We start from the raw sequence: 26,216 nt of genomic DNA, 5'->3' as shown, positions 1-26,216 counted from the left end.
TATTTCTTTGCACAGGGTGTGCACATGCATGAGAGTTATAGATCAAAATGTCAAAGCAACATTAACAGAACTGTGAGCTTGTGCTACAGAGAGAATAAAATGTCAGTGTGTGTTTGTGTAGAAAGAGTGTTGAAAAGAAGAGCAAATCTGTGAGACTGTGAACTAACGAAAAGATACAGTGGATGTGGAAGAATCTGTTCAGCTATGTTTACAAAAAGCAGAGAGAGAGAGAGAGAGAGAGAGAGAGAGAGAGAGAGAGAGAGAGAGAGAGAGAGAGAGAGAGAGAGAGAGAGAGAGAGAGGAGGAGACAGGAGATATGAGGCAAAACTATGTCTGACATGTAATCCAAAATTACATGGAAGAAAGGAACTCTGTATGAGAGACCGTGTGTGTGTGTGTGTGTGTGTGTGTGTGTGTGTGTGTGTGTGTGTGTGTGTGTGTGTGTGTGTGTGTGTGTGTGAGAAACAGAGATGTAGAGAGGAACAGGCCAAGACACATCTGGGTTGGGTAGGGCTGGACATGGAGAGATATGAGTGAAGTCAAACTGAGTGGCAGATTGTTGAAGGCCCCTTGGAGTGATGCTGGAGTGATGAAAAGCTTTAAGAAAGTTGAATAAAAGTAGATCAAGGTAACGTTCATTTAAACAGCCAAGCCAGCTTGCAAGGATAGACTAGACAAAAAGAACAAGTCAGAGAATGAGAAAGAGAGTGTTTGTGAGTCCCTGATGGGCAATATCAGGTCAGATCAGATGGATAGTGAAAAAAGTTCATGTCTACTTTAGGCCTACACAATATTCACCCATCAACCCACAAGAAAGACCAACCTGTTGTTCAAAAATAGTACATCTTCAATACAGAGGAGGCAGTGATGAGGCAGTGATTCAAACCACATTATTTGAATTCACAATGTCTATGTCTGTTTTTATTGTATTTGTTTAATTCTGGTATAAATGTCTAGTTATGTGAGAATAGTCTATTATGAGGCACGTGGGTAAAAATGGTCACGTAGCAAAGGTCTGACATGAAAAGAATATCTTTGTAGTTTGTCCAACATCTCTGCCTTGCTGACAGGTGGCGTGCCGATTGAATGAGATAATATGAGATGGCAATTACATAACGCCCCATATAGAAATAAATCTCGCCCCCACCCTGCGTCAATGGCCACTGTCACCAGCTGACACGAAAGTGAAATTGCCATCCACAAAAAAATTAATTAAGTGATCAGCAAATGTCTAACCCTTTGTCGGGATTCTTTGACATCTCGCCCAAAAATGAGCGGCGATTCGTGCGTTATTAAAAACCAATAGGCCTATCAGGAAAAATGAGATTGTAGCCTATAGGCCTAGCCTACTATATCCACGACCACGTCTGTCTCGTTTAAAAATGCGTCATGAAACTGCTTCAAATGCCTGACACAACCTAATGACTTGTCATTGTTCCCCCATGAACTATTTCATCACGTGGCACTCTGATCAATAATTTAAGATTGACAGCTGTCTTTCGGTGCTTTGCTCTTTCATCCAGGAACAAAAGGAAAGACGAGGTGCAATTCAAGTAGCCTACAACTCACCCTGGTTTTTAACAGATTTGTGTCCACTGGTCCATTTTAACAAAGAGGTCAAGTGACAATTCCCGCACTAGCATGATTAACAGACAATTGAAAACAACGAATCGTCACGAGCATAGACATCTATGGTCACGAGGTTATGGCCTGGATAAAAGGCTCTCCTGCATTTCATAAATGCGCACACGTCGCCCCCTAACGGTTCACATTTGTCATCCTTTGATGATTGAGAGAATCAATAACCGAACAATTACCACCACTTCTACCAAAATTATCACTTCTTTAAGCATGATTTTCATATTCTGTCTGGTTTAGGCCTACCACCTATAATCCACAGAAATGCACATTTCAACGGCAAAACTTCTCTCAATCGCTCGCGCGCTCACTTAGCCATCAATCATTCTCAACATACACTAACACGCGCGGTTTAGTAGGTCACCCAGACGAATCCACCGAGGATTTTGGCAGCATAAATATTTTGGGCTCACAGCGGCTCCTTGACAGCGTAGGCTAATTAAGGTGGTCCCTGCGCTTTCAGTGACGAGGTTGTTAAATGGATTAGCCGTCTTCCGATAAAACCCGTAACTTATTTCCTCATGTTAAAATTATCCTGAAAGAACATTCTGTTAATCAGATTTTTTAGTTTTTAGTCGATGATTTGCCAAGGTCCAAGGACACGGCAAGAGTTCCACTGTATTCTAATTGCATGAAGTTTTAGCCTACTGAGTAGGTTAGGCCAGAGAGGGTCAAAGCGGAGCTAGTAATCAAGGATCTTTGGTTAGGCCTACAGCACGTCGAAACAGGTGCCCTTTGGGGTCGACTGTGGTGCATGCCTTATTTTCGCATTCTGATCTGTCCTTCAGTGAACAACATCCACTCGTCATAATACCTGACATATAATTGGGCTCTTACTGTGCAAATTAATTCGTTTCAATAATTATAAAAGAAGAGGCAATAGACTAGCAGCAAGCCAGTGTTAATGGCAGGTGTTGGAGTGAGACATGGCAACGTTTGAAGGTGTGACAGAAAGCCAGCCAAATCTCGTCAGGGGGTAAGTGACTGTTTGGCTCTGAACCCCGACTGAAATTGTTGGCCTGAAGCCAAGGACTTCTGCTCTCAAGTAAGGTGTTGCAGTAGCCTAGTGTCATTCAATGGGCCAGAGAGGAGCGGATATGAACCATGGATAATTTATGGGATAGACTCTATTGTCCTTTTCGGTTATGTGACTATTTCTTATTTGTTAATCGTCACCATGCTAAATATTTTACATTTTAGCCATGATTGTTTAAGATTAGAAAATTATGGCCAGATGAATTGATTGATGTATAAGAATTGCTGTTATGATGCGGCCCTTTGGGTCACTGCCTCCATAGTTCCCATTTAGAGCATCTACTGTAGCCTATGTCCTATGACAACTGGAAGTAAGCTTAGGGATGCCTCAACCATACATGACTCTTAACAAAAGTCCCTCAACATCCCCAATATCCCCCAACATGCCTCTCTACCTTCAAAAAACTCCTGAAGACCCAGCTCTTCAGAAAGTATCCTCTTGTACCACTACCTACAATGAGACTTGCTAATTCTAGCACGTATACCACCTGACTAGAACTGACACTGACTGTATGGAAGTAGCACTTAACTGCTGCACTAACTTGTCCTTATCACACACTACATTGTTTCCCTTGTTGGAATTTGCTTTGGTTAAAAAGTGTCAGCCATAATGTAATGTAATGTAATGTAATGTAATGTAATGTAACAAGGGTCATTCAGAAATGCCTTGTTTTTTTATAAGAGGAAAACATTGTCAGGGATGACTCACCACAAGACTAACCTGACAATAGCCAGGTTACCACAAGACAGGAACTACCCAGGAACTAGCAACTAGCACAGCCCTGACTCGGGATACATCTGAGGTTTCCACAGCTCGTGCCTACACCACAGATAAACAAAACAATTAGTCAGTGCTGTTAGAAGTATACACACACAAACACACACACACTTTTCCATTATATGAGCTAATGGAAAGAAGGCAAAACATTATTTTTTAGTTGCCTACTGGTTTTGAATCAAACCCAGGGGGAACAGAACATAAGCTAATCACACTGCTTTGTAGGAAGGAGGATGCCGGTCTTCAGCATAGTTGTGATTACTAACCACATGTTTTAACCACATTTCTAGTCCATGGACTTTGATAACTTATGGGAATTATAAAAGGAAGATTAAAGGTGAGGACCTGATAACACATTTTCTGGTAGAACTTAAGTCTACATCATGACATGATGCTGAAAATAAAATAAAATATTTTAATGGCCAGTATCAACTAAACATTCTGCAACTACACCATTTCCAAGTGTGTATTTAGCACATACTATTTCCATCCCACCTCCCATCGTCAGTTGCGGAAATGGACACCTGGGTGCCAGTAACATCAAAAGGATTGGAGCTGAGGATGACAATCAGCCACTGTGATGGCTGACTCTTGGCAGATGGCACTTCTAAAGTGTGTGCTGTTTACACTGGTCCAGTGATGTCAACATGGCCAGACCACCCAAGGCTAGAGCAGGGCCAGAGTATTACAGTTTTTCTCAATTGCTAAAACACATTTTCTGAAACCTTGCTCCATTTTCTTAAAACATTAAACACAAAACCTCATCTCAAAGCACTATTTACAAAACCTCTGACTCCTCTTGCAAAATCAAACTTTCGCCAAAACAGTTTTACCTGTGTTCAAAATCAAACACTGCTCTCAAATACAATCGTAAACAAAGCAATCAAAATGATATCCACTATCAAGCAGTCGGTAAACAATACACCGCAAAAATACATTGTTCAAAACATACATTTCTCAAGGCTCATAGGGCCTATATTGGTTGTGTCATGTCATTTGAACCAAGTGAAATACATTTTGAGTGGTTGTGTTTAATCAATGACATGTCTGCTCTATTTGTATTTACAAGTTGCCACTTGTGTTTACCAGTATGGATGACAGGCATTAGAGTGAAGAATGTGTTTTGAGAATGAGAATGTGTTTATTGTTTTGCTTAAAAGTGTAAGTGAGATCTGCAAATTGTGTTTAACCATGTGAAATGGTTTAAGGCAGCGGTCCCCAACCACCGGGCCGCGGGACATTTCCTAACCGGGCCGTAGCCTACAACATGCGTTTTTTAAAAAAATGCATGCAAACTAAACTAAATTTAATTTGCAATAATGTCATGTTTTTACATGGCATAGGCCTATATGCATTTGTTTGATTGCATGCATGTTTGCATTTTGCAAGGTCTATTTTCTTACGTCTGTCTGTCCCGCCTTCTTCAACACTTTTTACATATTGCCTTCAGCGCTGCGCAGCCTCAGGTCAGCTCACTTCACTTGATCAGTTCTTGGCGAACGGTATGTCACACGAAGTTAGCTAAACTTCTAGAATGAGCAACAAAAAACAAGCATCTTTAGCAGGTCACTGGCCAGAATGTTTGAGTTGAGAGAGCCGCTGCAGAGATTTCTTACAGAAAAAAATCACTGTTAGCTGCACATTTTAGTGATGAGGACTGGGAGTCAAAACTCACTTACCTGTGTGACATATTCGGGTTGCTTAATGACCTCAACCTGTCACTCCAGGGGAGAATGACGACTGTCCTTAAACTGGCAGATAAAGTCGCTGCATTTAAAGCCAAGCTTGATTTGTGGGGACGACGAGTGGACCGGGGTGTATTTGATATGTTCCAAACAGTAGTGGGGGTTTTGGGAGAGACTGAGGCAGGGCCCTTTCTCTCGCAGGTGCGCGATCACCTTGTTGCTATTTCAAATGAGTTTGAGCGTTACTTCCCATCCTCCAAAGATCCACGGCAAACCAATGAGTGGGTCCGCAACCCATTTGTCAATATCCCGAATAGTCCTAACTTGTCAGCGCAGGAGGAAGAGCAGTTGATCGAAATTGCAAATGACGGTGGTCTTAAAAGAGTGTCCCTCTCTGACGGGTTTTTGGATCAAAAACAAAGCAGAATATCCCGAGATAGCAACGTTTTCAGCGCTTTTACGGCTATCTTTTCCCACCACCGAGGCCGGGTTTTGGGCAATGACTGCAACCAAGCCCAAATTGCGCAATCGACTGGACATGTCAAACACACTCAGGGTGTCACTGGCTCCCACTGATTATATTCGTAATGCACGTTTAGTTCCCATATGTTTTGTTCCCATATTTTGTTAAGCATGTTCACACTTATAGATGTAGCTTCAAGTTGTTCAATATTCATAGTGTTCAATTTTCACTTCTTCAAGTTCACGTTTTTCACATGTTTAAGAGATCTTTACCTTCACTGTTCATACATAACATGGAACACATATGGAATATGGCACATTGGTTGGGGACCCCTGGTTTAAGGTATTGACAACAGACTGAACAATTAGCTAAAGGAGTTCAGGCAACTGAGAACTTTCTTCAGCCAGTGGGAGTTAGTGTTTTAGCAATCGAGAACAACTGTAACATTTCCGTCACACCAACTAGAGTAGAGGCTTTGAAATTGACCAGGAGTGAAACATACATATGACTGTACATGCCAACAACAGGTTGATATGGAGAGGGAGGGGGAAAATTAAGAAATATCCTCATCACACTTGGCTGTCACTAAACACATTAGGTCACACAAATATAGGTGTGTTGTTAACCAACACACATGTGGCTGACTATGCTTAGCACTGTGATGCTACTACCAGTGCATCTTGTGTTGTCTGACCTCTCACACAGCAGTTGTATAAGGACACCGACTCATCAGAATGGCCTGCACCCATCCACCACAGGAGCGTCCTCACCAAGCTCGTCTCAGGAGTATACTCAAAGTCTCAAAGCTAACTTTGGTTTTATCTACAGATAAAAGTCACATTGCCTTGAGGGCTGGAGTTGAGAGGGGGTAGGGTTGGGGGTCACCAAAACAGAGGAGAGGGAGATTTAACATTTTATCAAATAATGAATGATAACAGAGACAGCCCTGATATGCTTGTGCAGATCGAATGAGTAATTACACTTCCATAACTTCATAATGGTGTGTGGAAAATAAGCTCCTTGGGCACATAATTAGGGAGTACAATGACTGGAGAGTGAAGAGGGTGAAGTTGGAGGTGGACTGGGGCCACAGAGGAGAGCAAAGAAAGAAGCGAGAGAGAGAGAGGAGAAAGAACGGGCCAGTCAGAGGAAGAGGAAGGAGTGAGAAGGGGGAGAAATGTCACGGAAGGTTGGGATAACAACAACACAACTCACGCTAATGCACTCATACATATTCAAACTAGAACTATACCACAACATTGCACTCATACATATTCAAACTAGAACTATACCACAACATTGCACTCATACATATTCAAACTAGAACTACCACAACATTGCACTCATCATATTCAAACTAGAACTATACCACAACATTGCACTCATACATATTCAAACTAGAACTACCACAACATTGCACTCATCATATTCAAACTAGAACTATACCACAACATTGCACTCATACATATTCAAACTAGAACTACCACAACATTGCACTCATCATATTCAAACTAGAACTATACCACAACATTGCACTCATACATATTCAAACTAGAACTACCACAACATTGCACTCATACATATTCAAACTAGAACTACAACATTACGTTGTTATGCCTCGACACAGCCGTACATTTCTAGTTGACATATAGGCTACATGTATGAGGCGAGGCATGGAATACATAGATTATAGAGTTGAAAGGAATCTAACCAGTTGATCTTTTACCCCAAGTGAACATTTATACCAAATTTGAAGAACATACCTCAAGGCATTCTTGAGATATCGCTCATGAACAGGGGACATACATACAGTAACCTCCAAAATCGAACCACTTCATCTTTAAGTCCAAGTTAACATACCAAATTAGAAGAATGTGGCATCTTGAGATATCGTGTTCACGGGTTCACAAACACACAGAGTATACACATGCCCATATAGTGTTATATTAACACAAGCAAGCACCTGCACCTTAAAAGAAATAAACAAGCTTTGTTGGCTTCAAGATTCAGATTGCCTAACAAAGAAATATTTCATTATCTTGAGATAACAAGATACTTGTATAAATGTAAAGTTGTGGCATCTTCCATAAGAAAACAAGAGCTACTCTAATCAAAGAAGGGACACAATGATGACTTATAAATGTCTAGGTCCTTAGGTGACATTCAGATTGTAGAGATAGCCCTCTGACTATCTTCCTCTCGCTGCATAAACACAGATAACCTTATATGTCCACCAAAGGTAGTAGAGTCTAATATAAAAAGAAAAGTAAGGACATTCACTTTACCTGTGCACACACCAAAGCCAGCCTCTACAGTAGTTCACTTGACATTATTGCATGTGTTTCCATCAGTGAAATGTTATGGAAATGTTTGCTTACCAAAGACTAAAACTATCCTACACCTCACACTCACATTCCATTATCAGGTCTGTGGCAGCAATAGGAAATTAAATCCAATCTTCAATGGTTTACTTCAGAGTAGGGAATGGAGCAGTGGGCTTTGTACGATTTCTAACGAATGCCACTGTGGCCCCTTGTAATTAGTAATTATGCCATCAAAGAGCAATTAACCCATCAAAGTTACCGAGCTGACCAAGCTTTAATACACCATGCACTTTGTTTTTGTTTTTTTAATTCTAAAAAAAGTTGTCAGGAGGGACATAAAAACCCTCCAACCCCCACATAGCAAAAAGCACCTGCTAATTTTCTAAAATCACTTTGTTATCCCCTCTCCTTTTGTAGGCTTTTAACACCCTCTTCTAACCCGCACCCTTTTCTTCTCCGGAGTGATCTGGTCAAACCGTTCTGGTGAATAGGCCCGGTTTCATTTTGGTTTACCAGGCCTTACAATGTACCTCAGCACCCAGTGCGTTTAAAGGTTGGTGGATTGGACCCAAATACATCTAGGTGCACTTTCACACAGTATTTACTCCGCTTGTGTCCTCTTTACATGATTGCTTTCTCAGGGTGTAGTGTTGTAAATGTCTTCATTCGTTCTCCCAAACTGCTCTGCTCTGCTCTTTTGACAAAAAACAATGTGATGCTGCAGTGCAGCTATCTGCAGTGCAGCATTGTACTGTAGATAGTTAGCACCTACCAAAGTCAAATTCCTTGTGTACGTAAGTATACTTGGCCAATAAAACTGACTCTGATTCTGAGTAGGAGCAAAGGTCTGGAGTAGAGCATTGACTGGGCAGCTTTTGGGGGTTAGGGAGCTGATCGCTCATTCATTCATTCAATGTTCTCAGAAACCGGGGAGACAACAGAAAGCCTCTTCTAGTGTAGTAGATCACACATTTAATAGAGTATGTGCTATCGCATCATCTGATAGGCTGCACTATAAATTATATACATTTTTACAACATAAGTAGTCTCTTCATCGAAAATAGTTATAACAAATATAAAGCCAAAAGAGTTGATAACAACAGGCAGTAGGGGAGGGGAAAAGAAGAAAAGGCCAGAAAGACAGGAATTTTCAACCGTTCAGCTCCAATGTCCTCTGTGAACTCGGCCTCTGCACGCGTCCGTGCACAAGTGATGCCCAAGCTGGCGTAGCCCCCAGACCGGGGTGGGGATGCCAGTGGCAGTGCCAGGACGCAGTGTGGGTCTGAGGGACTGAGAAATGTCACAGAGCAGACTGGAACAGGGGCAGGGGGGGCCGCGGTCAAGCCGAGACGACACGAGGCGCGGCGGACCTCTCCCTCGGACCTGCCGTGCTGCGTCGCCATGGCAACAGGTGTTACACGAGGGGGAACGCTCCACGTGCCGACCCCGGCTCAGATCTGGCTCCTGCACAGATCAAACGCACCTGATCCCAACACATGGAGCCACCTGAAGAGATTGTTTACCATGAACAGGTGTGTGTGTGTGTGTGTGTGTGTGTGTGTGTGTGTACATGTGTGTCTCTGTGTCTCTCTCTCTCTCTCTCTCTCTCTCTCTCTCTATCTCTGTGTGTGTGTGTGTGTGTGAGCTTCCAGGCAACTGAAGGGAATGCATTGTAGTGCGGTTCACTGATCTTGTGGCTGGCATCACACAGAGTAGGTCTCCACTGGCAACTCTCCAAGTAACTCATCCAAGCCATCTGAAAACACAAATACATATGTGGGTGTGTACACACACACACAAACAAACAAACACATAAGTAGTTAACATTAAAAAATCAGCACCCCTGCAGGGGTTGCTCAGACAATCCAGTTGCTGGGAAACCAGAGGACACTAACTGGCCCCACCACAGGGAGAAAACAGCAGCACACAACTCACTCACACACACAGACATAATAAATGATTTACTTCTAAAAATCTTGCAAAACACACACCTGTGTCCCATGCACCCTCATTGGTCAGCAATGGTCCATTGTTGTGGACAGCAGCTTGAGGAAGGCCTTCCTGCACTCTACTGTCCTCCTGTCCCAACTGCTCCTCGTCCTCCTCGTCCTCAAAGCGGAGCTCCATCTGAGACACAGGACCTCCTACTGTCCTCGAGTCCTCACCCCACATCTCTGCTGGCCCCTAACACCCACACACACACCATAAAAGAGGAGCAATGACATTACACACCACCACGTAAGGGGACAAAGAACCTTTAAACTCATATTAATCAAATTACAGAAGAGTCAATACATAGCAAGTGTTCTTATCCCATTGTTATCTGCAACTTCCACTGTGTGCAATATGTGACGCCCCTGCAAAGGAGACATCCCACAATATGCCCAAACATTTCCCCTGATCCCAATACAACAGTCTAGCGATTGTCCAGCCCATTAATTAAATTCACTATAAAAAGGGTTTCCGGCCCAGGCCGTGGCGCGACTGGCTTGGGCACCTGCACCGTACGCCAGTGACCCAGGTTTGATTCCCGCCCCGTGGTCCTTTCCGGATCCCACCCCGACTCTCTCTCTCCCACTCACTTCCTGTCATTCTCCACTGTCCTCTCATTAAAAAGCATAAAAAGCACCCCCCCCCCAAAAAAAGGGGGTTTCCATGTTTTGAGCAGGTGTGAGAGCGCAGGTTGCCCAAGAATACAGGACACATTCAATACAGAATACTGTGTTAAATACAGGCCATGTTAGACAGCCTGCTCCTTTCTGAGGATATACCTCCACCACACCTTGAAAATAACACTAAAGAGAGGGGGAGACCTTCCGACAGCACGGTTTACCTGCCACTGTGGTAGCTGGAAGGCAGCATTTTTAGATGCTCCTGGCTGACAGACTAAACAGAGACGTAGGCGTAGGTTGCATCATCTGCCGAAAGCCCAAGCCTGAATATGAATGAATTTCACTGTTCACTGATGTAATTTGAGAGTTTTTGGCCAGTAAACCTTGTTTATAGTGAATGTTTTGTTTCATACAGAGAAATTACATTTCTATGAGTGACTTACTTACAACGTGGTATGATTGTGACCTGGACCTATTCAAAATATTTTGTTTATCGAACGTTTCAACAACCACCATTATGAATGAAATGCTACTTGTAGCGAAGGGAGAGAGCAGTCACCCCACCTGACCTCGAATCCAGGCCTTCGGGTTATCAAACCTACCTTTGATCGCAACGGCAAAGAGCCTGGCTTGTTGGCATCTATGGCACTCAGTCACACTGCCCTACCCTTTGGGAAGCATGCCCGTGCACTTTGCGCACACTGGTGTCCCTCACACATCCAACAGCTGTACTTCTCCCATCTCAGGGTGCCCCACACACACACACACACACACACACACACACACACACACACACACACACACACACACACACTAGTGCTTCACCCATCTCTGGGATCCCTCACACAGGGGTCGACCCATCCTGTGGGTCTCTCATACGGCTAACACATTGGGCACACCTCCGATGGCCTCACAGCAAGCCAACCCGCCAAAGAGCTTGGCTCATTGGTATGGCAGTCAGAGCGCATACTCATCACACTATTTATTGCAAACTCTTACGTTAAATGTTTGGCGAACGTAGCCTACAGTGCCATGTGAGGCCTTGTTTCAAATGAAACCGAAGTCATCTGAGGAAGTGGACATTTTAAGAATGGACTAAATTCCATTGGCTTATGCACGCTCTCCATTGATTGGAACTGAACTAATTGTCATAGTCTGTGGACTGCAAGAACTTTGTCATTTCTACCATGCATCTGTGCAAAGCACACAGGCCTATAGCCGCCTTAGAAAATGTGATGCTTTTCCTGCATTGTTTGCTATACAGGAAACAAACACATTTGATGTTCTGTTTTTCTCATTCATCAATTTCACCCGTTTTTCTATTTGAGGGTTCAGAAAATGACCATTGTGAATGAAATGTGAATCTATGAGTCCTGCGTAAGGTAACTGACTACCATTAATTTACCCCAAACCTTAATTCAGAGAACAGTAAAACCGTTACACAACACTACCTGGAGCTACCGGTATATACAATCAGCAGGCGGAGGAATCTGTAGCTCACCAGGGCATGCTGGGACAGCAGTGTGCAGGGCTGGAGGCTTCCGTCTGGCGGGTAGATCCGGAGCAGGTTGTTGGGCGTGACATTCAGGTAGTGGTTCCGATGGGAGGGGGAGAACACACCCACCTATGCAAGACAAAAGAGGATGTTGAAACTCCTATGCAACACTTTCACAGACTGTCAGTATGACAAATTACTTCTTTTATATTTGCACACAGTAAGTGAAACTCTTGAGAGCACTGATGCAATGTACTCTCTTCTAATAAGCAGACTGAAGAGAGTACACTACAAGAGCATGGCACAATACTCTACAGAACAGTCAAGTCCAATGAAGCATTTTACTTGTTTGAGCAACAGCACTGCTCCGGTTTTGAGCTCTGCCTGTCGATCCTCTAGAAGTCGGCGGTGCACAGTCCCCTGCATTTCACCTGTTCACACACACACACACACACACACACACACACACACACACAGAACTGAATATTAGTACAGCCCCCTGGAGGTGGAAATGACTGCTGTAGCAGCGATGCGATTGGTGTCACAGTATGCGTGGTTCCAAATGTCGAGCGGAGCCCCACATTTCAGATAGAATGAAGAGAAACGAGTGGCGATGACTGCCGATTAGGAGGAGATGTACGAGGGCCGCAGGGTGCTGGGGGAGGAATGCCTGAGTGGCCTATGAGTAGCAACATCACAGAGGTGGATAATAAGAGAGGGGGAAGAAAGAACTGCAGAGGACAGAAAACAGATTGAGAGCTGGAGGGCACAAGAGACACAGCAGATGTCTTGCACACTGTGTATGAGTGAGTGTGAATGTGTGTGTGTGTGTGTGTGTGTGTGTGTCTGTCTGTGTAGTCAAGCATACAACAAAGGGAGACCCCTTCACCCCTTGCCTCGACTGTTCATTCAGCCACAAATACCAGATGCAAACCAACACAGAAACTCACGATATAGGTCCTCTTCATAAGTAAAGTCCACTAAACCAACACAGAACTCACTATCGGAACGTCACCTATTTCCGCCCTTTTACGTGTATGTGTCACCTAATATTCATTTCTATACAAACCAAGACGTCAGATCCCTAAAGAAACGCAAGCACCCACCCCATAAGTGTATCTAGATTAGCTATGTACCAAAAATTACATTTTAACATGACTCGAAGAGCTGTAAACAGTGTTGTATGGCTGCGTGTACAAATCTGCTTGGAACTCCAGTGGAAGTTTGATTTCACGACGAGAATTCTCAGTCTAACTGTTGATGTGCAGAGGGCGGAAACAGGGCACCCACCAGTCCAGCACCAAACTCCCAGCACAGTAAACAAAATCACATTTTTAAGGCAGTAAATGCTCCCGTTAAGAACCAAACCAGATTTTGTTCAAATGTACACACCTATGGCTACTGAAAAATGTAAGGTTCATTTATCAAATGTTATTTTGAAGTATTTTTCACATCTTTGTTTTAGAATTTTCGAACGAAAGGGGCGGTAATTGGTGTATATAGGTCTGCTTCACAAGTAAAGTCCACTTCGTCTTAAGCTCTTGTTTGTATTTTGCTATCTATGGAAAGGGTATGAGACCTGGTAGTAATAGGCTGTTGCGCTGGGAGCATACACTGTGTGTGTGTGCGTGTGTGTGTGTGTGTGTGTAAGGGGTTGCAGAGTGTATTTTACCTGTTGGGTCTTTAAAAACAGCCTTGGCATCAGCATGTGTGTGTAGAATACTCTTCAGTACAACAGCCATGTTGGGAACTTTATTCTTGTTTAGCTGTTTAAGTGCAGCCTGAAAATAAGTAAAATAAAACTGGTGAGGGAGAGAATTAAGAGAGTGACGCACGACACACAGAAAAGAAAAATATACTGAAAAAGATTTGCAAGATGAACAATGTGAAAGGGAGAGGAAAAGAGGGGAGAGAGAGCATATCAAAATTTATAGTGCTCCAAAAAACTTCCATTAATGAATTCTGCATAAGGCCAATCATTAACATTCATCAATTAGCAGCTGATGAATAATTAACAGGCAAGCTCCATTAGCGAAAGCTCGTTAACGGCAAAACATTGAAATTACAATAATAATCACATCAGGGTGACAGATGAGCGTGACAATACTTATCATAATAACTACAAGCTCCTAAACACTGGAGGAATCATTTATCCTGCTTAGGTTGGTCAAGCCCCACTGGGAAGACAGGCCCATTACCATTAAGCAACAAACACATTTGGAGTAGTCAGCCATACAGCAGCAGCAGGAAAGCAGTAGCAGAAGGAACCCAGACAGATAACAGGAGGCAGTGGAACTGAGGGCCATTCATTTGTTAGCCTGGAGTTTACTCACTAAAGTTCATAAGCCATTTAGTAAATGTGTTCCAATTCAAAGTGAGCAGTCGTTCACAGCAGGAATACAAAACTAAAAGGGTGTGTTTTAAAGAGCAATGAGTCACGGCAGTTGCACTGCAGGGTTACTCAGAGTTCTTTATACAAGCTGTGCCATTGCAAAGTTAAACGTTGGGACTGCTGAAAAGACACTTATCAAAAACATGCTATGCCACTGTAAAAGGGGACCAAAGCACTGTGATAGCCCAAGACATGCCATGTCCAAACACCTTAGGCAACACCTGAAATGGACAATTCTCAGTTTGTAGAAACGCTTTTTGCAATTTGCATGTGACTGAACATGACAATATTAAAAAGCACTAACATTGGCTGCTTCTCAGAACCATTACTTCACACAGTGGATAATTCAATTCAGTTCAACTAGGTGCACTGTCTCATGTTACTGCAGTTTTCACCATGCCTACATTTGGCAAGCATTGATTTCCAACATCATGTATAGCCATTTTGAGAAAATTCTAAATTGCCTGAACTACAAGGAACTACAAGGACTTGCTTGTTGAGGTCACTGCCTATAGCAACTAGTAAAGGCAGAGAACAGGAAACACGGGATGCTGCTATACCCCTCAAGGATCACCTGCCATTCGTATGCCAGACGCATGTGATGTCTGTTACAGCATGATCCAGTGCAGCAGAGGCAATGGCTGCTGATCCTTTTCAGGGGTCACTGGCTCATGGTGCCCTCCCTCCATATCAGTCTTAAGAGTGATCTAATACAGTGTTTCTCAAAGTGTGGTCCGGGGACCACTGGTGGTCCGTAAGCTATCCCAAGTGGTCCGCGAGCAGACGTGGTAAAATATTTAGATGAGTTGTTTGCAATATTGAACCAACTTGTATGTAAATCCAAACAGTTCTGCAACACTGTCTATGTAAGATATGCCAGTTTAAATTATATGAATCCTCTGACACAATAAGCAAAGTGCAAAGACAATAAGCAAGGGGGTTCAGTGACTAGGCCTATTGTGTAGGCTAATATACTGTTGAAGTAGGTCTAATCTTTTTTTTTTTTTAGCTAGGTGGTCCGTGTGTTTCTTTTTTATTGGTTAAGTGGTCCTTCGTCTGAAAAGGTTTGAGAAACACTGATCTAATAGGCAGACGGGCCGAGAGAGTGTGATGCAGCTGTGCGGATGATTTACAAGCAGCGCTAATGGGGAGACGAATGGGGGACACCAGGGGACCCACCTTGCGGAGCACCATGACAACGCTGTAGGAGTGCAGGAAGCAGGAGGGGTTCTTCTCATCCAATCCCATCTCAGCTTTCATGGCGGCCCACGCACCACCATTGAAGTCCTCTTCATCGGGCGGCTGCGAGCTGGGGACCTGCGACACACACACACACACACACACACACACACACACACAGAACATATTAAACAGACTAACAGAGATTTGTCCTCTGCCGTGAAGTGTCATGTGTATGTGCATATATACCTCACTCCTGAGTCGAGCAACAGCACCATGGGCGGGAGTCTGTGGAACTGCCACAACAATGTCATCCAGACTTTTGCCACTCAACTACGGGAATGAGAGAGAGCGCAATTTAGATAGGCATTTATTCTTCTCTTCTCAGAAAAGGTTTCAGCAAGAGTGCTGTAGGTCTGCAGTTACCCCTAACAACTTCTCCGGTATCTAAGAAATAATAGGATATTACCAGGCCTGGCAAACCCACCTGCTGAGGAAGCATCCCAGCAGGTCCAGGGAAGCGTCGGGTTTTGGGCCGGGACGGGTCAGTGCGTGGCCTCTGAGGCGTCTTCTTGGAGGCAGACACCAGCTGGACCAGATGATTGGTCAGGACCGGTGTGTGGAGGGGGCGAGGGGTGGGCGTTGGGGACGGGCAGGGGGACACGGCCTGAAACAGCCCCCCCCTGACGTGCCCGGCAGGCTGGCCCATGGCACTGCCCGTCTGCCCTGGAGTCTGAGGCCTCCACAGTCTAGGCGCCACAGGGCTGGGAAAGCTGCTCGCCATCCTTGGAATAACCGGACTACGTGGAGGGGCAGGGAGGGCAGCTGGGTTTCGGAAAGGGCCTGGAGATGGCCGAGGGGTAGCGAAAGAGTCTCTGGGGATTGGGGCTCTTCCAAGAGGCTCAGGCGTGTGGGCAGCAATGCTGAAGCCTCTCAAACTGGGACCAGGGGGAGTTAAGCCGTTGGCACAGGCTGAAGGGCGCATCCTCTTCGCTGGAGATATGGAATCCTCGCAGGGCCAGTTAGAGATAGCCGTTGGAGGGACTAAGCTAGTCACTGGAGCAGGCTGCCCAACATGAGGGACGTTTTCATCCAGGTCCGTAAGATCCACGTCCCAGTCATCAAAGTCATCCAGTGGGCAGGCACCTGAAGCAGGTGTGAAGGTGTTCTGGTGAGTAGGTCCAGTACTTTGGATGCTGTTTCTCATGTCAGATATACTGGCAGAGGTTCCAGCACCTGAGGTGGAGGGAAGCTTAGATGCTGAAAAACCCCTAAGCCCCAAAACTGAGGTCTGCCCAGGGACATTATGAGTAGCTTGTTTCCCCAGGTCAGATTCATTTGGAATGGTAATGGTTGTGGCGGGGATGGCTTGCTTTGAGGTATTTGACGTAGAGGTCCCTTGAACATCTATGGGCTGTAGGGCGGTGGCTGGGGCAGTGGGCACTGTCCAGTCTGCTTGCAGCAAGTCCTATACAACCACAATGTTAACTGAATACTATTTCCAACATAAATCGTTTACCTTAGTTCAACACACATAATCACATGATGTATATTATACAAACGCTGGCAACAGTGACGACTGGTGGAGAAATTGTCAAGCATTTAGATTAAAGAAAGACTGATACGTGGTGGCCCACTACTAGTGGGTATATTACAGCATTTCTAACAAATGTATTACCGTCTTGCCCTACACGAGGGGTCATCATCAGCGCCAGGTGTGACTGTGCTAATAAGAAATACACGTTCACTAAGGGAACGTTGATGGCCTTGTTTTTCTCCATAACCCAATGATATGAACATAACTGTTACTGTTTAAATAGTATTACAAAATCGGCAATCGTCACTTGGCCAACACCAGGGTTAAAAGACATGCACATTCAAATATCACCTCGTCGTCGAATTCCTCTCCCACGCTGAAAAGACCATTCCACTTGCAAGCCTGCATTCGTGTAAAAGGAATGAGTAACGTTACCTGGACGAAAACGATGACTTCGGTTTGTTGGTGGTAGTGTACAGATTTTAACTACTCCCAATAGCTTAAAAGTGTTATGGCAGTGGCAACACTGTATAAGACGTCTATATTTAGCTATCTGACATACAACTTTCTTCTTTTGCTAAACAAGATACTGATTTGTTTTATTTTTGGCGTAAACTTAGCTAATGATGGCTGAACCGAGTTAGCCTATTCACGTTAGTCATGAACTTACCATCGCCTTGGCAGTCACGAATGGGCTCTTGTCATCCTGCCATTAAAAAGACTAAACAGATTGACAATACAATGATACACGTTAAATTATCAGCATATTTACAATCGAATGTATTTAAGCTATTCCACAGACTTTGTGATGAAGTGGAAAACCTGCCTAGCCAAGCCCAAGCCAGGCTATACGAACGTAAGCTTTGGCGCCCCTACGTTCAAACAGTGCGTGGCCTGCGTAGTCCTGACGTACAGGCATGTGCCGCAAGTGTCTCGGCGTGCTAGCGCCATCTGCTGTGTCGTTTGATACATGGGTCTCGGTTTGCATTCCCAGTTATTAATAACATTGAGCCCATTTGGGTACTGTGCGATCAACAATATCTTGTGACCGACTGAGGGTTTCCAAGGGGCATTCGGACGAGTCTGTCACTGGATAAAGCCAAACGGAAGTAAATTTGGAGTACTTGATATTTGCATTCCATTCGCCTATTTCTACACAGTCTTAATCTTTACAGATAGTGCATGTTCGGCCAGTGTTCATGTTGCGTTATAGGCCGCATGTAACATCAAATAGTTTTTCCTAAATACGTTCTTGGGGTAAATGGGTGTTAAAAACAACGACCGTGCTACAGGTAACGGTAGGTTAGGTGCTTTTAGCGGCAGTGTTTCGTGAAGCACCCTATGTCCCTTGTAATATCTGTGTTGCAGGCTCAAGGAACCAAGGTCTCGGGGGTTTAATGGCACGGCAGACGTTCACCTTCACTTCTGCCTCCCTCCGCTCTCTCAGACTGGAACAGGAGATGCAGGATTGGGAGGAGGCGCGGCGGGAGCTGGCCCACAGGCGAGCCATGTCTCGGAGGCCACTGCCACCTGCTCGCAGTACCAGACCCCAACCTCGAACCGGCAAGATTCAGGAGGTCAGGGCACCTCCACCGCAGATCCGCTGTAGAGACCCAGCAGTCCACAACACCTTCATGTGTGGAGACATGGCTGGTATCTATGCTGTCCTTAAAGAACCTGGCATGGTCAATGCACTGATGGAGACTGTACAGGAGGAGATGGTGTGGGCACCAGAAATGGGTAGGGACTAGAATTCTATTAAAATTAAATGATGACAGCTGGATTTGGATGCTAAAATTAAATTGGTGTCTTTGCAGTTGAATGCATAGGCCTACATGCAGACATGTTTTCACATGTAACACAATACAATTGAGTTAAGATGTTATTTTAATCCATAGTTGTACCAGGTAACTCACCAGTACAGGCCTACATTGAATATTACTTGTGGGGTTGATCTGCAGTGTTTTGATGTTGAGGCTATTTCATACACTTGTTGAGTTTGATCAGTGTTAGGATACTCAAATGCTGTCTATTTTGTTACATAGCAGCTGGAGGTTGTTAAAGGCAAAATTGGTCAAACTGTAGTCATGTGTATTTTTTGATAGGTATGTGGACCCTCTCCACCAAGACCAAACAGACATCTGCACTGCGGCTGGCAGCCAGCAGGGGGCACTCTGGCTGTGTGGAGGAGTTGCTGTTTCGCGGGGCCGAGGTGAACGAGGACCCTGGAGGTCGAACGGCCCTCCACGACGCCTGCTTGGGTGGTCATGCCAATTGTGTCCATTTGCTTCTCAACCATGGAGCAGACCCTGATGTTCTGGCAGAGGACGGCAACGCTCCTCTTCACCTGTGCAACACTGCAGATACCTATCAGTGAGTTGTGGAGACAGACAGACAGAGAGAGAAAGAAAGAGACAGGAAGACTGATAGTGATGTGTGTTCTTTATGGTGTTAGGTCAAACACATCTGATACTAACTCAGTCGAGATATTCCGTATCCTTTGAATGCTATGATGCTTGAATGCTTGTTTTGTTGGTTTCAAGTCTTTAGTTGTTGGTCCAATGTAATTTTTTTTTTTATTCTATGAAGCCTTTCTAGATTATCCACCACCCCATCCAGGTTTTTAAACTGATAGTTGTGAGTAATGCATCCTTAGAGCACAACCGCATGTATATGCATTTTGGACACCCCTCTATTGTTCTCATCCAGGTGTGCGGAGTTGTTGGTGAAAAGCGGCGCCGATGTGAACATCTCCCACCGCCAGAGCCGCCTCACCCCACTGCACATGGCGGCGCGGCGGGGCCTGGACGAGCACGTGGAGCTGCTGATCACCCATGATGCAGACGTGGCCGCCCAGAATCTGGAGGGCGAGACCCCGCTCAACGCCGCCTGCTGCGGGGCAGAGAGGGCATCGGAGGTCGGCCGGTACCTGCGCGTGGTCAAGAGGCTGCTGGAGGTAGGTGCCGACCCGAGAAAGGCCGGCAAGAAGCAGCACACCCCGCTACACAATGCCTGCGGCAACTGCAGCCCACGCATCGCCCACCATCTGCTCCAGCACGGGGCTCGCGCAGACGCCGCCAACTGCTTTGGTTATACGCCAATGGACTGCCTGCTGCAGGTGGGAGTGGGATATTGGCAGGTAGTGCTATATTTATGTGTATATATATTGTATATATGTTTATATAGAATAGGCTGAGTCGACACTTATTTAAAAATATATATATATGCAGTAAATAACATCTCATTTCCAGATAAAGACAGGTCCAGGTGTTGATATTGCGATGCTAGGAAATCATACTTGTTCTCTCTGGCATAGGTGGTAGAGGATTACCCTGACCAGCATCCTGAGGATATTGCTCGCAGCCTTTTTAACCATGGAGCTCAGCCACCATCACCAATGGTGAGAAAAGGACGTAGCAAAATTCTGCTGTATTAACAGTCAAGAAACACTGTGCTTCGAGTTATTTCATGTATTTCATGTCATTGTGTTCACATTTACTATCCACTACAATAGTGCAACCTAATAATGACTGTTTTCCCCAAAGATGCTGAAGCTCTGTCTCCTGTCCCCGGCCACTTTGGAGGTGATGATCAACTCATACCATGTTGTCCCACCTTGTGAGGACTGGATAGACAAGGTTCCACAGGATCTCAAGATGGTCAGTGGGAAAAAATATTGTATGGAATCGAGAGAAAGGAATTTGTCTGTTGGACGGCTTGTAGTTCCCCATCTTAAGTTTCTAAATCTCTCTCTCTCTCTCTCTCTCTCTCTCTCTCTCTATCTATCTATCTATCTATCTATCTATCTATCTCTCTCTCTCCCAGGCGAATCAAGCCTTGTTTGAATCTGTGCAGAGAATGACAGGACAGCCTCGGTCCTTACAGCACCTATGTCGCTGTTCTGTCCGGTCTTATTTGGGAGAAAAGTGTCACTCTGCTATAAACGACCTCAACATCCCCAGCTGTATGAAAGACTACCTATTACTATGCTTGGAAGGAGAGATTAGATAGGTTTAGTAAAACAGATTCTCACTAAAAATAAGAGAATGAACATGTGAACGTGGTGATGTACCTCCTACTTTAAAGTGTGAACATAAATTCATTTTGTTAAGTAGATTATAAACACCTTAGAAAAGTTTTTAAAAACCTATATTTAAAGATGTACGATTGTAAAATATCAGTCTTTCCATTCTACACTGTTGTTCCTTCAAGTCAGGTGTGCTGTAGAATTTCGAAGAATCCAATGCATGTGTTTACAGGCTCATGAAATAGGCTAGAGTAGAATGTTTGAATGCATCAATGACACAGCTTCTTAATTTAGAACAGTTTTATAGATTTACAACTTTTTAAACCTGTTTTTAGTAGGCAAACAACGATTCTGTTTGCCACAATAGTCTACCTACAGTCACAATTGTTTCACCTGCAACAACTAGTGACAAATCTGAAGATGAGGACTCTCAAAACTTTGGCAGCACCCTTTCCCTTGTTGAACAACTGAATAAAATCTCCTTTCCCAATTTGTGAATAATGTCATAACTTGCCTTTCTTTTGTGCTCAGTTCAACTCATTGGAGTTCACTCCAATGCTTAATCTGTGTAACATTTTGCATCAGTAACCATATCAGTAACCATAATATAAGTAGGTATGCCTTGGCATTTTGTTTTGACCTTTGGTGTGCCTTAGCCCTAATATTTATGAGCTATTATATGTTATATGCATATTGGGTTGTTATTACAATATCAAACAACTACAGCTATGCCTTTGAAGTTGTAAACATGTGGGTTGTGCTGCACCTAAAATGTGCGTGCGCAGCCATCACTGTAGCGCTCGTGACGTCATCCGTCAGTATCATCTGTTTTGTGGACAAAGTAGCTTGACAGAAAGTCCACAAGCTAACTTATGAGCTATCAACCATGAACTGAGCAACATTTCGGTGAGTCGTTTTTTCTTAATATATTTTATGTGGTAAATATGTTTGTTTGTTTTTTACTTGTCAAGAAAAACAAAGGTGTCTAGGAAAACAAAGGTCGTCGTTGTCAGCTGAGTTAGCTTGTTAGCCTCGGATTATTAGCAAGTTGGCTAATATATAGCTAGTCGCTCAGCAAACTTGCTGTCTTGTTTCACAATATACGTTTCCCTTTCCTCTTGATGCTTGTGAGAAGCTTGACGGTGCATTTTACACGGACATGCCTGTTCATGGTTTTGCAATAAGATGCATTCTCTGGTTGTGGTGGTGACTTTTATTTAACATAGAAGCTAGATAGCTGGCATTAGCTGTCTTAAATATAGATTGTTTACGTGTCGTGCTTGAGGATTCCGTTTTCTAATGTTAGCATGTAAGTAAGCGCTACCTAAACCATCGACTTTGTGTGTGGGATTAATGGCTTGTCCGAGTTGCATGTTTATCTTGGGTCATCAGGTCAGTGCTCTTGCCTTTACCACAAATTAAACTCTATGGCAAAAACACTAAAGGCAGAGACGGTTGATAAAGTAACTTAAGAATTTTGTTAAAGGCGTGACGCATGGTATGGTCACCTGACCATATATCAAAAGTTCTAATAGACTATAAAACCCTTGCTGCCTTTTGTCCCCTTTTAAGTCCACATCCTTTGCTCTTTGTTTTTCTAGGAGAGTACTGAGGGGAAAGTATGGCGGTGTGTGCGCTGACTGTGCTGGACGGAGTTGGGGAGGAGGCAACCGCTCTGGGCGGAGTGGTTCTCCTGGTGGTCACCATCATCCTAGCCTGGCTGTCCACCCATGTGGCTGACCGTGGAGACCACATTCTGGGCACCATTCTCACAGTGGGTGCCCATGCCTCCCTCATAGGCCTAGGAGGCCACGACGGCTACGACGGCTATGTTGGGGGGGCCCTCAAGCACGGACGTGGAAGACCAGCCAGACGCCAATTCCAACCCAGAGGAGAAGCCCGAAGAGGAGGAGAGCAGAGCCGAGGAGGGAGAGGAGGACGAGCTCCTGGACATCCAGAGGGTGAGAAGGAAGAAACGCAAAATCCAAAGGGAGAACAAGGGAAGCAGGCAACACCCGGAAGGAGGAGAGGATGAGGAGGAGTATGAAGAGGACGACAATGATTATGACGAGGAGGAGGAGGAAGAAGTCGATGACGAATCGGAAAACATCACAGTGCGCTTGAAGTATCTGAATGATACCGAAGAGGTGGCTGTGCTCAGGCCTCATGACACAGTTGGCCTGCTAAAGAGGTGAGAGTGAGTGGCCACTAGATATGTTCAGAGGGTATCACATGAATCTATAAGAAACAGTAATTAACCAGTAGCACTATTCATAAGGCATTAATAAAGGAAGTAAGAGCAGTCTTTTGCAGCCTTTGGCATTTTCCTTTGGTTAAACTAAGCAGTGTAAAGGAATGAGTGCCACTAAAATTCTGACCACATCATCATGTCTCTTTCTGCTCTCTCCCTGCAGTAAGCACTTCTCTGGCCGTGAGCGTCAGATCAAGCTCATCTGGCAGGGCCAACTTCTGCAGGACCCACGCCGCACACTCGCCTCCCTCAACATCACGCACAATAGCGTGCTCCACTGCCACGTGTCCCAGGCGCCGGCCCAGCCCGAGGCCCCCGGTGGCCCAGAGGAGGGCGCCCGGGCCAGGGGAGACTCGGGGCTGAGCGCCGGTCTCCGCTCGGCCGGCCTGACCCTGAGCTCCAGCAGCCTGGTGGTGCCTGTGTTTGTGGTGATGCTGGCCGTGGTGTGGTACTTCCGCATCCACTACCGGCAGCTCTTCACCGCACCTGCCACCATCTCCCTGGTGGGCGTCACGGTGTTCTTCAGCTTCTTCATTTTCGGGATGCACAGCCGGTGACGGGGAACATGGGTTTGAGAAGGGGGTTTTAGTTTGATGGACAAATGATGAGAAGGTGGAGAATGCTAAAAGAGTGGTGGGCTTTGGGCACAGCCCAAGGTTTGTTACGTAAGCCCTTTTCTATAAACCGGTACAGTATGCTTTCAAAACCATGCGCATACGCATTTTCGACTGTAAATCAAATCTGATTATACTGGAGGAAAGCAGCCTAACAAGGCCTGCTTTGTGTTTTTAAATCTCATCTCAGACCCTCACATGCTCAATCATTGTCTGCGTTGTGCTGCAGCATTTCCCAAATTTTGTCCTTTCTTTTTGTTTTGGTCTTTTGCTACTTGCAGTCTTTTCCTTTGAGCTCATCCACTGTTGTTTGTAAACAAGACACGTGACATTAAGCACGGCTTAGTTCTTCTCATGATTAATGTAGAAATGTTAACACACACACACAAACAAACACACACAACATAGAGCGGATGATTTTACACCACTAGTAGACGGGGCTATCACACTCTGCACTGATAGAGATATGCCCAGCAATTACACTGCATTACAAAAAACAACACACACCAGAAACACACAATCGCAAATTAAGTCACCTCACTGCAACTGCCAACCTATAGCTAAACTATACAAGTAGTTCTTTAGATGGGCTATCACTTCCGAGTATAGTGCAACATGCTGTACTGTGTTATAAGTAGACCACTCGACTATAGAGTCAGTGACTTACTTTCATCAGTGACAAAGACAGTGCGTGTGCTTGAAAAGGGTAAAAGAGTGTTGTGATTTTTAAGATGTCAGGAAAAACTGATTGAGTTGTAAGATTAGGAATAGTCTTTCCCAAGATGTTTCTTGTATGGTTCTTTTCCACCACATGGCTTTGTAGTCATACGTGTTTCACAGTGTTTGAATATGAGCCCAAAAGCAGACACTTTTTATGAATAATTTAAACCAAGCCCTAATTTGTGCAATGATATCCCTACACACAAACATTACATCCGTGTGTATTAACTGCATTACTCTGATTAAAAAAGATTATGTTTGGGAAGAATAGGCTCTTTCCATGGAACAGGAATAACTTGTAAATGGCGTCAGTGCACATTTCTACGGTGCCTTAGAGTGTCCCTGATCCCATGCCAGGTATCGTGCCAGGACTTTTGAATTGTGTGCTGTTTTACCACCTCCCTTCCAACCCCCTGTACCACTATCATCTCCATGTCTTTATGCCACATCACATGCAGTGGGTGCAGATCATTTTGCACAAATATTTTAATGGCAGGTGTCTTATTAACAGTGGGGAAAGGGTTGTAGTTTATCAGAAGGTACTGTAAATAATCATTAAGCAATGTTTTCTTTGACAGAATAAGTTGTTGCTACCTTTTTTGTTTTGCTATAATGGTTGCAGTTCTATTTACTAATATAGCCATTAATTACAAAGACACAGGCTCGTTGGGCTTTAATGTATGTATAAACCTATTGTATATAAGATATGTAAAGACATTTATGTGATAAAAACAAATGTTGACCCTGCAGAGATGTTGTAATATATATCTCGCAAAGTTACGTTTTGTCACAAGCATCTCATTTGTAAGACAAATTATTTCCATCCATCCAAAGGCAATATCTGAGAAGTTGAATAGCTTTTCCATTCCATTTGTCATTATTGGTCCAGTGTAAGTGGATGTCATTGTCAAGAAGTCATTCAAAGGGTCAAATATTGCAATCAGTTTTCCTCACTGGCTTCCGTACTGAAAGACTGATTAAATGAGTTTCAACTGAATCTGGTGATTTTTGTTCACTTTCACAAACAACATTTATCCTGGGCATTACTCAAACAAACAATGCAATTATTATTCACCTTACCTACAGATGACCAGTCGTCACAGTCGTTAAGCTGGAACATGCCAATGGCAACAAACCTAGTGGCAGGCCAACTGTTCTCCAGCATTAAAATACTATAGCAGGTAAGACAATCACCTAGTTTTACCAAAGTCCTTTTAGGCAAATCCCTCCACTCGGCGGCCATATACCAACGTTTTATGGGCACTCATCGGGCACAGTCTTTGGGTCGAACTGCGCGTGCGCAAGGCTTCACGACACCAATCTTGCTCCAGCGGCGAAATCACAACACATGATTGGCACGATGTCTTCACAACACACCATATGATTGGCTCAATGTATTCACATCACACCACATGATTGGCTCAATGTATTTACATGTCGACGTTTTGCCGAGGAAGGGGTGGGAT

At 44.3% G+C, this 26,216-nt stretch overlaps 4 protein-coding genes across 7 annotated transcripts in view; 2 read left to right on the top strand and 2 right to left on the bottom strand.

Annotated features, from left to right (window-relative positions):
* asic2 (acid-sensing (proton-gated) ion channel 2) overlaps nucleotides 1-1,624 on the bottom strand; it is a 393,440-nt gene extending 391,816 nt beyond the window's left edge. Inside the window, exon 1 of the mRNA XM_048245325.1 lies at nucleotides 1,570-1,624. The gene's annotated coding sequence lies outside the window, so the exon portion shown is untranslated. The remainder of the gene's footprint in view (nucleotides 1-1,569) is intronic.
* Nucleotides 1,625-8,872: 7,248 nt separating this feature from the next.
* Nucleotides 8,873-18,026, bottom strand: hrob (homologous recombination factor with OB-fold). 2 transcript variants are annotated; one of them, XM_048246918.1, is made up of 11 exons: nucleotides 18,015-18,026; nucleotides 17,809-17,859; nucleotides 17,490-17,540; nucleotides 16,089-17,069; nucleotides 15,851-15,934; nucleotides 15,602-15,739; nucleotides 13,703-13,811; nucleotides 12,376-12,461; nucleotides 12,037-12,159; nucleotides 9,915-10,107; nucleotides 8,873-9,679 (listed from the first exon to the last, which is right to left on the bottom strand). In XM_048246918.1, the coding sequence occupies exons 2-11, from the start codon at nucleotides 17,809-17,811 to the stop codon at nucleotides 9,627-9,629; spliced, it is 1,821 nt and encodes a 606-aa protein (XP_048102875.1). In that variant the 5' UTR covers nucleotides 17,812-17,859; nucleotides 18,015-18,026; the 3' UTR covers nucleotides 8,873-9,626. The 2 variants fall into 2 exon arrangements, with proteins under 2 accessions (XP_048102875.1, XP_048102874.1); XM_048246917.1 differs by lacking the exon at nucleotides 18,015-18,026 and having other exon boundaries at nucleotides 17,490-17,573; nucleotides 17,809-17,999.
* A 98-nt stretch (nucleotides 18,027-18,124) lies between these two features.
* On the top strand, nucleotides 18,125-21,655 carry asb16 (ankyrin repeat and SOCS box containing 16). 3 transcript variants are annotated; one of them, XM_048246915.1, is made up of 7 exons: nucleotides 18,125-18,247; nucleotides 18,507-18,878; nucleotides 19,244-19,511; nucleotides 19,848-20,256; nucleotides 20,455-20,538; nucleotides 20,684-20,797; nucleotides 20,964-21,655. In XM_048246915.1, exons 2-7 carry the CDS (start codon nucleotides 18,536-18,538, stop codon nucleotides 21,147-21,149), a joined length of 1,404 nt encoding a protein of 467 aa, XP_048102872.1. In that variant the 5' UTR covers nucleotides 18,125-18,247; nucleotides 18,507-18,535; the 3' UTR covers nucleotides 21,150-21,655. The 3 variants fall into 3 exon arrangements, with proteins under 3 accessions (XP_048102872.1, XP_048102871.1, XP_048102873.1); XM_048246914.1 differs by having other exon boundaries at nucleotides 19,848-20,277; XM_048246916.1 differs by having other exon boundaries at nucleotides 18,128-18,247; nucleotides 18,586-18,878; nucleotides 19,848-20,277.
* A 308-nt stretch (nucleotides 21,656-21,963) lies between these two features.
* On the top strand, nucleotides 21,964-25,747 carry tmub2 (transmembrane and ubiquitin-like domain containing 2). The gene is given in 4 exon segments (XM_048246980.1): nucleotides 21,964-22,071; nucleotides 22,767-22,999; nucleotides 23,001-23,356; nucleotides 23,580-25,747. Coding segments are annotated over 3 exon segments (963 nt in total). The 5' UTR covers nucleotides 21,964-22,071; nucleotides 22,767-22,786; the 3' UTR covers nucleotides 23,974-25,747.
* The last annotated feature ends 469 nt before the right edge of the window (nucleotides 25,748-26,216 follow it).

The sequence above is a fragment of the Alosa alosa genome, chromosome 6 (assembly GCF_017589495.1).
Source record: "Alosa alosa isolate M-15738 ecotype Scorff River chromosome 6, AALO_Geno_1.1, whole genome shotgun sequence".
Lineage (NCBI taxonomy): Eukaryota > Metazoa > Chordata > Actinopteri > Clupeiformes > Clupeidae > Alosa > Alosa alosa.
Note: the sequence above shows the minus strand (reverse complement) of the source record. Positions and strands in the feature narration are given on the sequence as shown.

Excerpts from the sequence above, each read along its gene's own strand:
- asb16 (XM_048246914.1), top strand. The coding sequence starts at position 18,536 with ATGGCACGGCAGACGTTCACCTTCACTTCTGCCTCCCTCCGCTCTCTC. Across the intron at positions 20,278-20,454 it reads TGGGAGTGGGATATTGGCAG|GTGGTAGAGGATTACCCTGA; the intron begins GTAGTGCTATAT and ends TCTCTGGCATAG. Across the intron at positions 20,539-20,683 it reads CTCAGCCACCATCACCAATG|ATGCTGAAGCTCTGTCTCCT; the intron begins GTGAGAAAAGGA and ends TTTTCCCCAAAG.
- hrob (XM_048246917.1), bottom strand. Across the intron at positions 15,935-16,088 it reads CTGGGATGCTTCCTCAGCAG|TTGAGTGGCAAAAGTCTGGA; the intron begins GTGGGTTTGCCA and ends TCATTCCCGTAG. Across the intron at positions 13,812-15,601 it reads TTGTCATGGTGCTCCGCAAG|GCTGCACTTAAACAGCTAAA; the intron begins GTGGGTCCCCTG and ends ACTTATTTTCAG.